Source organism: Macrosteles quadrilineatus, unplaced genomic scaffold (assembly GCF_028750875.1).
Source record: "Macrosteles quadrilineatus isolate MER2022 unplaced genomic scaffold, UCM_ALF_1.0 Scaffold_2__2_contigs__length_208266976, whole genome shotgun sequence".
NCBI classification, from domain to species: domain Eukaryota; kingdom Metazoa; phylum Arthropoda; class Insecta; order Hemiptera; family Cicadellidae; genus Macrosteles; species Macrosteles quadrilineatus.
The window spans coordinates 91,921,947-91,933,913 of record NW_026542595.1 but is presented as its reverse complement, the minus strand read 5'-3'; the positions used below and the strand labels follow the sequence as shown (position 1 = coordinate 91,933,913).

Genomic DNA, 11,967 nt, shown 5'->3' with positions numbered 1-11,967 from the left:
AAAAATATATTCTTGAACATAAGCTGAAAATAAACCTACCCTGCCTTCAAAGCAGATTGTATGTAAAGATCAGATCACGATTGTCAGATAGTCAAAGACTTTTGGTATAACCTTTATATTTAACCACACATTGTTCAAAAGTTTGAGTGCGAGATCATTATGCAAAATAACTACTTCATACTTATCTCAGAGAATATTGCAAACATTTTACAAAATTCACGGTATCTGGAATGATTCAAATTCAAATGATTCAAATTCAAATGATTCAAATGATTCAAAAAAATGATTCAAATGATTCAAATGATTTATTAGGCCATTCAGTGCATACAGGACAATAGGCTACGTCAACAATACAATAAATAATAAATAACATGCCAAGCTTCTTCTAGCATTCTTCTGAATCTGATCTCGCCCTCAGATTATGAAGTATTTAAAACTATAAAAGTATAGTACACAAACCCAGCCGAAGCTAGAAAAACACAGTAAAAACCACTCACAGAACAGTGAGTGTCAAAGCCTTTAAGATACTGTGAGTGGTTCTCATTGCGTTTTCCTGCTTCACCTGGGTTTCTGTACTATTCTTGTATTGCTTTAAATACCTTCTCGTCCGAGGAAGGGATCAGATTCCATAAGAAAAAGGCCATGAAAACTTTGTTTTTATTTTTTAAACTAATTATGATGAAATGTCTGCAATAATATGTTCTTAGAATGCAACTCACCATCATGGAAAATAAAATTTAAACAAAATTACTGCATGATGCTACAAAAAGAGGGGGAATAAATAATTGATATAGCAAATAGGAGTACTTTTACAAAACAATTTATGAGAAACAGGTTTACAAAATCAAATTGTGTTGAAATTTTGGTTTAATTTGCGTAGAAAACTCATTGCAAAGTTAGAGCAGACCAAGGTTCCTCTCCACTACAGCGTGTGGTTGATACAGGCCTTCCCTCATGTCTGGAGTGTTGAGGATGTCGTTGAAGTCGAGGGTGACATCATCTCCTCTAAGTACCTGCACACATAGCATCCAGTTGTGACTACATGTACTGTTATAATCACTAATTATTGTTACTGGTACTTGATATGGCCACTGATGATCACCTTTGACTGTTGATTGGAGTATAAATCTGATAGATCCCAATAGATAGAGTTGTAACCAGTTAGACTGAAAATGGACGTAGTTAAATCAAGCCACTGACAGATGCCACTATCCAAAATTCAATTTCCGTCATTAGTTTTTGTTGCTGTGACAGGTGATGTTACTTAAAATATATTATAGTTTACAGGAAGTTTTTATTTAAGCGTAGTTTGCTTATAGATTTAGCGAGTTAGACAGAAATCAGTATTTGGCACCAACACATTCTGTAGGAGGCTCAACCCAACTACGTCCATTTTTATTGTTAAGCACGCTACAACTTTTAGATGGGAATGGAATGCCTAGTTTTATCAACTGCCAAAGCCTACCACTAAACCTTAGCCTACATCTAAATTAAAACTTATGTAGGTCAGCATCAGCATTTACTGTTGATAGGTGTAGACATCAATTTCCCATGTAACCATTTAGAAGGAAATAGACGTTGAATTTAGCCACTGATAGTGTGTTATCACAGATTTCTGTTGAATACAGAAACCTTTTAATTGAGCCAAACTTTAAATTAACATTTATGATAAACTGACAAAATATTTTGAAAAGGGATGAGTTTAGCTAGCTTAGCCTACCTGAGAAGATTGGTAAAAGATACACGTAATAAGAAGTCAAGAATCGTAACAAAATACCAGCATTATGTTTTAATATCTTTTATTGCGTATCAACCCTCGTCAGTATAAACCTTGGTTGGCCCTCGGGCTCTATGTTTCATCCTTAACCTGATACAAAGTAATTCTGTCAGGCAAACCGAAGGCTGCCATAGACTAATCATTTAACGAGCATAACTCTTTACACTTAAAGACACATTGATACAAACAGCTCACAACAAAACTGATATATTTTTAATGATAAATTTAAAGCTTGATGGGATACGTGGTAGGAGAACTGGTATAATAAGGAACATAGAAACAGAATAACCTGCCTATGTACCTGTTTGAAATTTTTTTGTTAGCTTTGTATCAGGTGTTGTGTTCTAAAGCTTTGTAAAGCACACTATCCAAAATTAGAGCAGCAAATTAGTTTATCAGTGAGATCAATGCTTTTCACAGAAATTGTTTAAACTTTTGACCCTTACAACAGGTCATTCAAAACACAAACCATTAAGGCATATTGTGTTAAAATTAAAATAAAATAAACCAGAATAAAAAATTGGTGATTGATAAAATTGGCATGTGTATTTTATACCTCAAGCTGGAGATTACTGCTGGGCAGGAACGGCAAGCGTCCGACCTGTTGGGCTGCGCGTCGCTCCATCGCCAGCCGCAGAGGTGCGTGCAGACCCTGCGTGTTGCGCAGTATTGTCATCTCTCGACGCTCCTGCATCGCAACAAACTGCAACAAACATTACACGAGTTACACTTCGCCTGATTATCAGTTACATTAATATTTAAAAAAACATCAATGCTTTAAAAGATAATTGGAACAAAGAAATTCTAGATATATCAGGTGGGGTTAGAATTGTATAATGAAACCTATCACTGCCTTAAAATATGTGGTAAGGTCAAGAAGCTCCAACATTTATTTTTAAATACACACAGCCTGTTTACCATTGTCTGTAAATTGACATTTGTTGTCCAAGGTCTCAAAAATAACAAGGTTTCTGAATATCAATAACTTTTGAACAGGTTGTTTGATTTTGATCAGAGATAAAAAGGACTATTAACATACTAAGAAAGTAATTTTTTAAGTATGGGCCGTTTTTGCGTACAAGTTTTAAATCCGTGGTTTGCTTGTACGCTACCACAACTAGGCTTCTCGCCACTTACTAAACACAGTATAACACATATATAACATATATAACATGTATAACAGAATGAACAAATGAACAAACAATTTGCAGCTAACATGTACGTACCCTTCGCTGTGTGTTACATTTTTTTTTTTTTAACTATCGAATCTCCTGCCATGTGCAAGATAAGATCGGTGATACTTCTTTTTATTACAAGAATCATATCAGATACCAACATTCATCGTCCGATGACTGAAGGCTATGAAGAGCTTCAGAGCTGCTAATTGCGTAATTCTATTCACAATTGATGCCAGATACCAATAAGTGGTAAAGAGTCTTGTTTCAACGTACAAGCGAACTACAGGTACACGCAAAAACACCCTTATAAAACTGCCCTTGTACACTTGAATCAAAATTGCTGGAGCTGTTGTTGAGAAAATCCACCTTTTTTTTACCAGTAGTTAATGAGTTTTAAAGGTAAATTCAAAATAAAAAAAAACCTACTGGAAATACCATAGATTAGTTCCTACCCACATATGTACCCAATCTAAAAAAAATCTGACACAGTTGTGGTCTGTAGCTCTGTAGCCCACATCATTAATACATACACACAGACATACAGACAGATACGCACACAAAGACATCACTTCGAAAAAGAAAAATAACACTTTTTGGGTTCCAAGGGGCCCAAAAAAGATATATATAAAATTTAAACAATTTTGATAAAAACAACACTTTCTCCATACCATGTAAAAATCAATGCCTTAGTCCTTGTGATCACTCCGGTTAATCACATACAATAAAATACTATGCACTTACATTTTTTTCGGATTCTTCAACTGGATGTGAAGAAACTACGTTGTCACGTACTTTGCCCAACCTACAAAATACCATAAATTAGTTCTCATAATAAGAATACTGTAATAAGAAACATGTAAAATAGGCCTACCATAAGGCCCTAGATTATATTAATACCTAATTGATTTATTAAGTTTGAATTATCAAGGTATAGGACTCAATTTAGTTATTGATTGTTTTGTAGAGAATGATATAAAATTAGATTTCCTGTAATTTATCAGGAGTTTGTTGCTGCTTGAGAATTCATTAACTGATAGAAGATTGAGAAATGATTCCAGTTCAACTTCCTCCTTGGGAATTGCCTGTAACTGTGATTTTGCCAATGTTGGCATAAAGACAAACTGAACCTCCTACATTGTCAGCATCAGTAAATTGAGGTAACAGGTTGGCAACAGAACTCCTGGGAAAATATTCACTGGTTTGCCAACAACCTAGTTTTCCCAGTCGCCAAGTGTACATTTTACTAGGGGTCTATAATGGGTCCCCGGATTTTTTAAGTTTGGTCAGGCTTTACTAGATTTGAGGAATTGGATGGGCCAAAAATTATTATCAGATTATTATTATGGTTAAGTCAAGGGCATAATTCCATGACCACAAAAAGGTTTACGAAGGTGTACAACAAAAAATAATGATTTATAATGATAAGACAGACAATAATGTTGCCAAAGTACTCTGAAGTATTTCTCAATAATCCCTTTAATGTCTGTTTCATGAGAATGTAAAAGTGTAGGCCTAAATAAATAAAAAAGGTACTACCGGTATCTGTTTATAAAATATGTACGTTTTATAACCTTATTAGTAGAGGTGGGCCGATACCGATACTCGATACCAAAATACTCTTGATACCAGCGGTATCGAGGTATTGTCGATACTCGATACTTGCCTGTTTTGGGTTCGATACCAATACTGACACCTTTTTTTTTGTCCTACGACGCTAGGCACGAGCCTGGGATTGTTTTTCACATTACTTCAGGATGGACCTAGGGGTTGCGGTATTATCACTTAGATAAAATTCATTGGTGACTTGGTGGGGATCGAACCCGGGACTTCAGGGACTGAAATCTCGCGCTCTAACCACTACGCCAGCTCGCTCCTCTCCAATACTGACACTGAACGGTACGAATCGGTGTGGATTAAGTCAGTTCAGAGCGGGTAAATTGCCGTTACGAATCCTAGCTGTTTGCCTACTTAGTAGAGACAACCTTATTCGCTAGTTTTCAACTCCAGGGATGATATTTGGTTTGGTTGATCACCACTGCGTGCGCTAGTGGCCTTGCCAATTTGATAGACACGACCTCATTGGCTAGTTTTCCATCCAGAGACGATTTTCGGCCAATCACGTGTAAGCGACGTGGATACTTGGTTTGGTTGGTCACCACTGTGAGCGCTAGTGTCCTTGGCATTTTAATAGACACGATCTCATTGACTCATTTACTGCCCTGCGACGACGATCAACCAATCACGTGCTATGTTTTAGAACCATTGAAACTTGGATTGATGTTGAACGCCACACCGAGTGCTAGTGTCTTTACTAACTTATTAGAACCTTTCTCAATGGCTGGTTTTGGATCGGAGGACGACGATAAACCAATCACGGTTAGCGTTTTAGAGATGCAGTAGTCCTGTTATATGCACGATCGCGGTGTTGCAGTTACAGTGTATGTCGTATGATCCATCTGTATGTTGACTGTTGAGGTTATGTTATTGTTATTTCACATTGGTTCTAATTGAATTTCTTTTGATTTTAGTTAGTGAATGATATAGTTTTTTATTTAATATGAGTAAGCGTAAGAGTGATTTGTGGGCCTTTTTGAATACTATTAGTGAAAATAGTGATGTGGCATAATGTAAACTGTGCAAAAAAGATAGCCTAAGTCTCGTACAACTTCTAACCTCAATAAACATCTGAAACTTCACCATCAACGTGAATTTTTCCAGAGGAAATTGAACAAATCAGATCAATTTCAGATTGACAGACTGATCACTCAGTTGGGGAAGAATATAGGCCTAGGCCAAGATGAAAGTGTAGACGATCCCATGGATGTTACAAATCCAAATCTAAATTTAAATGAGTTTAGCCCACTCTCTATTAACATAACACACTAATATGGATACAAACATGTGTATGTATAAACAAAGATATTCTGATTATTTATCGTTGACAATAAATGTGTTCATATTAAAATTAATGTTTTATTTGATTCCAGCTGTTATTTTGATAGGTATCGGAAGTATCGGTATCGAGAGTACTTTGGTGGTATCGGTATCAACAATTTTTGGTATCAGTGCATCTCTACTTATTAGTCACTTACCCGTATGTTAGCACATCAGGCAGCCCATAGCTATTCTCCTTCATAGTGTTAACAGAATGAGTTGGTTTCACTTCACTGTGGTTAAGACCAAAACTCTGCAAAAACAAAATTAATTAGTAAAAACATTGTTATTAAAATCCATATTTGAAAATTGAAAATTTTATTTTGATCTTAAAAGTTGTCTAAAATAGGCCTACTCAAAATACACAAATACATTTTTAAACACATTTAATGTAATTTATTATTTTTACCAGTAGTATTTTATTCTTATTAATGATTTATATTTCGCCATTTAGAAATTACATAGTAAAATTGTGCTGTTCTAACATAAACTAAACAAACCAAACCTCTAGAACGTTAGCAAACTCCTTTTGATGTCAGAAATGGCATGTCAGGGTGGTTGGCCATGCTTTATGCGAATTCGTGACCGGATTAAGTCCTTGGAATGTAGGATGGATTAGGTAGCGGTAAGTTAAAGTTAGGTTATAATGAATCGAGTTGTTGGTTTAACTTATGTTGCCTGCAATTGGTTTTTGTAAAATTAAAATCCTGAGAAAAACACATCAAATTACTATTTCCAGTGTTTGATGTTGATGTTTTATTTGAAGTGTTTTTAGCGAATTTCCCATATAGGAAATAAGCTATTACCGTAGTACTCATGGTAAGACATGGACCCGGGACCAATTTACTTTTTCGTTTTGAGGTCCCCAGAGGCCAAAAACACCCTCCGTTCAAATTCATATAAATATATAAATATATATGTGTCCGTTAGCGCGATAACTTAAGCAAAAATTATCCTATTTTAATGAAATTTGGTTGAAACGTGTAAACCTACATTTATTCTAACGAGTTCGCGAACAAGCATGATCGGGCTATGGAAACAGGGGTTTATGGGGGGTTTTATGGGGTAAAAATAGGTTTTCCCCATTTTTGACTCTAAAACATAAAATTTCACAATTTCTTTCCAGACCATTTTGTAGAGCTTAAAAAAAGAAATAATTTTATATTATTGAAGCGATGTTGTATGCCTAACGGTTTACGTAACCGTTAGGCATGTACAACAATAATTAAAAAACGATAATTAAAAAAAACTTTAAATTTAAAATTCCCATGTTATTTTTATGGAGAATTATAACCTTAAATAAATAAACTGTTGTAGTTTGCTTGTTTATGGATATATTTTAATCAAACTTGGCAATTTTGATTATTTCATACTAAGCTATCAACATTTCAATAAAAAACACACCTCAATACCTTCCCTGTAGCAGCAAACCTAGGTACTCATTAAAATTAATGTTATTTAAAAAAGGAAATAAATCTGACAATTTTCAGGGTATATTTATTTAGAAATCCAGCCAGGTAAATGGAAATTCGCTTAGTCTGCAGGTTTGCTGCGGCGGGGCTATTATTTATTTCATTCCAGCGGCATATATACATAATATGCCGTATCGATATATAACAGGAAGCATGTTTTGTTGTGTAAGTTGTGTGCTAGCATTTTTGAGTGTTTTTTCTCAGGATTTTAATTTTACAAAAACAGTCTGCAGTCGACATAAACCAACAACTCGATTCATTATAAGGCTACGTATTAATATGCAATATGTAGGCCTACTGACACCCATTCGTCTAGCAAGCAACAATTTGTATACACTAGTAGTGATGGGATAACCGAATGGTTTCCATGACCGAATAATCAATCAGTTATTTTTTGCGTCAATCGGTTATTTTTAGTTGAATGAATCACCGAATCAATTTTAGTCATTATTCACTATCACAAACCACAACTAATTTTTATCCTATGGGAAACTGAATGGCATTTAGTCTTTCTGCGTCAATCGGTGATTTTTAGTCGAACGAATCGCCGAATAAATTTTAGTTACCTGATGATGTGACAAACTAAATCAACTAAATAACTAAATCACCGAATCGCACGGTAAGACTAATTTAACCGAACCAGGATAAAATAACCGAATTAGTCTATTCAGCATCAATAACCGATTGATTCGGTTATTTTCATTCGATGATTCCCACCACTATACACTAGGTAAAATAATTCTAAGTGAAAACAATAATTAATGGGTACACTTTAGTTTACGCTCCACGTGTAGATACTTACTTACTTACTTGATACTTGTGTGCTGCGTCGTTGACCGACAATGTCGGATAGACTGCGTTATTATATACATTTAAAAATAAACACTACTATTTACATACATATAAATAAACAAAACAACTTAAACAGGCTGTGGCGGTAAATAAAAACGTGTTCCCCATTTGTAATGAAGGCTTTTATGTGACTTTGAGGGGTTCTTTACTCAGCTCCTCCAGTGAGTACAGTGGCCTATCCACCAAGCTATCTCTGACGGCAGCTTTGAAGGAGGTGATTTCCATATCCCGCACCTTATCCGGCAAGGGATTAAAAAGCCGTATGGCATAGCGGGGATAGCTCTTGAGGGTGCGGGTGAGACGACAACGCGGCATGTCAAGGTGTAGTGCTTGCCGGGTGTCATAGCGGTGGTGAACTTCTCTTCGGTCAAACAGATGGACATTCTCTTTCAGGAGTATTAGGATGTTCAATACATATTGACTGAAGACTGTAAGAATGCCCAGATCTTTAAAAAGGGGCCTACAATGTTCGTTGTAGTCGGCTGACATTATGATTCTTACAGCTTTTTTCTGGAGCAATAATATGTCCTGTGCTGCTGGTGAATGACCCCAAAGTACCAAGCCGTACATAAGATGGCTATGAAACAGAGCATGGTACACAGTTATCAAGAATTGCTTCGGGATGATGTTACGAAGTTTCCTTAGGAGGCAAATAACCCTAGATAGCCGTGCGCATACCCTATCAATATGTGAGCTCCAGCTTAGTTTGGGATCCAACCAGAAACCTAGCAGTTTAACCGCCTCATCTCTTTCGCTTAGTGGCTTCAGTGTGCATAGCAAGGACTGAGTCTTAGCTGCATTTAATTTCAGGCGGTTTGCTGTAAACCAGTTCTTGGCCAGCTCCAAAAGATGGTCAGCTTCAATATGCAGTTGCTCAATGTCGCTTCCTCGAGATATCAGAGTGGTGTCGTCAGCGAATAGGAGGGTGGAGCCATTTAGCCTCAAATCGTTCACCGCTACACTAAAAAGGAGAGGGCCGAGCACCGAGCCCTGTGGCACTCCATGTGAGATACTCCTAACGCCGGAGAAGGCCCCATTTATCACAACTACTTGCCTGCGATTTGCCAAATAACAGGACAGGGACTTCAGCACAGTTCCGCCCACACCATACTTTGCTAGTTTGCCTATCAGTAGCTTATGGGACACCACATCAAACGCCTTGCTCAGATCGCAAAGTCTGAGGAGGATGTAGGGCTACTAATATACATTGGGTACAGTTTCTTAACACGTTCATCACAGGTGACGGGCTTACCCGTAACGCGAAACTACTCACGGGTGCGCGTGACGGGTTTACCAGTCATTGGGTCCCTTCCAATAAGCCTACACATTGATTCATTTGGAGCTCCGTTGTGGCTGGTGAACTTTAGGCCTATAATCGTTGACAGCCTGTGGCTTAGCATGCGAGTTTAATTTTGGTGTAGGTTGGTACTGAAATTTCCTGTCTGGCAATGCCGATTCTCTGCCGGTTTCGGGGATTTTCTCTTTTCGAGCAACATTACAAAGTCACTGGCTACGGATCTGGGTAGTGCTTTTACTTTTAAGCGTTTCAGTGAACTACGTCAACTCTGGGGGTAACGCAGCACAATCTCCGCTGTACTGAAATATTTGAATGCCAATTGCATTCGCTGATTCGGTGGAGCGCCGAGGCTTCGCCACCATTGGCGAGCGACTGTTTGATTAATGCTGAGTGAACATGTGAACTGGGCTCCTGCTAGGTTATATCTACTGTTTATATCGATTGAAATTGTCGATTCAATTGAGTAGTAAACCTTCATTCGATTTATTTCATTATTAGCAAGTTTGGTTAGGCGTAGTTAGGTTAGGTGGGTACACTTCCATATCTGTTGGCACAAACAACCGAATGAAAATATTGATACTAAGTTATTCGGTTGTTTGTGCCAACAGATATGGAAGTGTACCCGGTTAGGTTATTAACTAATGGGGAGGGCATATTAAATGTGGAATAGACTCTAAAACTCAATATCAAATTAAATTTAGACAGAATAGAAAACTAGTGTTTAATTGAATCAAGGAAAAACACAAAGGTAGGCTAATAATCAAATATAAAAACATAAACATAAGACTTAAATAAAATTAGGCTACACTTTACTTTAGGTCCTACACACATTCAAATGAAATTATCGATTATTCGATTGTTTCGTTCGATATATCGTTTGGTTAGTAAGGTTATGTTAACCTTACCTAGGGTAACTAACCAAATGATATAGGCCTATCAATTGAAACTATCAATTAATCGATGTATCGATCGATATTTTCATTCGAATTAGTGTAGGCCTAGGACCTAAAGTAAAGTGCAGCCTAAAATTAAAAGTAACATGCGAGCTTATTTACGGATCATGAGTGAAAGTCCAACAATTAAGAGTGTCATTTTATAAATTGATTTGGGGGCCTAAGATGAAGGCTTACCGGTAATTTACTAATCAAATTGATCAATATAGATAAGACCAGTTAAGGAACGGTACCCTAAAACCCTTTTAATTAGGGTACCAGCCGATTATAAAATGAAACTGTTCTACTAACCTAACCAAACATGCTGTACAATAGGCCTATGTGAGTAAATATGGCCTGTAAACTAAAGTGCAGCCCAATTTAAAATGTGATTATGCTTAATGAAATCACTTAATATGAAATATGATTTATGCCTAGCCTAGATAATTTAATGGAGTCTGAAATCAAAAGATAGCTTAGCATATTCCTAAAAGCTACATTTACTTAGGTGCCCCGGGTACACTTCCATATATGTTGGCACAAACATCCAATGAGTACCTAATATTGATTATTCGATTGTTTAATTCAATATTTGGTTTGGTTAGTTAGGTTAAACTTACCTAACTAACCAAACCATGTATCGAATAATCAATATATCGATCAATATTTTCATTCGGTTGTTTGTGCCAACAGATATGGAAGTGTACCCCGGTAGTTTAATTACTAAGCCTCTACACTTACCATTTTTAAATTTTGTTTTCACGGAACAAAAAATAATAAGGTGAATAGGCCTAAGTTAGACTAGTAGGGACCTAAACTAGTCTACAACGATGCGAAATCAGTCTAAACTCTAAACAAGGCAGAGACAAAAATGTTTAAAAAGTAATTTATTAAGACCAAGCTTTCACTCACAATACACTGAGAATATATAGTCAAGATTATTATTTATTATTACACAGAACACAGAACCAGACAGAACACAAATAAATTTTTATTGAAGTAAAAGTAGTACGCGAAAATGAAAATAGCAAACTCACTTGCATAGAGTAAAGAAAGTCTCCTCTACTGGTCTTTGTCTACAGAATTTGTATTTCTTAAGTCTAACAGTGCCGTAGATTATCAATCACTAGAGTCTCACAGCATCGACTTTAAAATTGGGTCGAAAACAGTTTTTGTCTCGTAAAAACTAAAGTATGGTATAAGGTATAAAAATTTAACATAAAATGTAAAAAAAACACGAAATGTACAGAAAACCGGACAGAACTAACAATAAAATTTACTTCAGCTGATCCATATGGATGGGAAATCTACTAAGGGACTATGTTTTATCTGTGATAAGGCTTACTTAAAGCCCAATTTTAAACAATTATTTTACTTCAGAAGAAAATTTTATCTAGAGTTCATACCTCACAACCCTGTTTAAGCAAATATTCGACAGCGTTACTGTACAGTAGGGGGGAGGGAGGTTTGTGCTCCTGTTATGCAGCATCACGGGGGGGGGTTAAAATGGCGAAAAATGCGTTAC

At 36.4% G+C, this 11,967-nt stretch overlaps 1 protein-coding gene across 1 annotated transcript; it reads right to left on the bottom strand.

Annotated features, from left to right (window-relative positions):
- Positions 1-804: 804 nt before the first annotated feature.
- On the bottom strand, positions 805-11,462 carry LOC128986530 (proteasome maturation protein). The gene is made up of 5 exons (XM_054406940.1): positions 11,184-11,462; positions 6,048-6,142; positions 3,697-3,757; positions 2,334-2,480; positions 805-1,013 (listed from the first exon to the last, which is right to left on the bottom strand). The coding sequence occupies exons 1-5, from the start codon at positions 11,184-11,186 to the stop codon at positions 897-899; spliced, it is 423 nt and encodes a 140-aa protein (XP_054262915.1). The 5' UTR covers positions 11,187-11,462; the 3' UTR covers positions 805-896.
- Between the last annotated feature and the right edge of the window lie 505 nt (positions 11,463-11,967).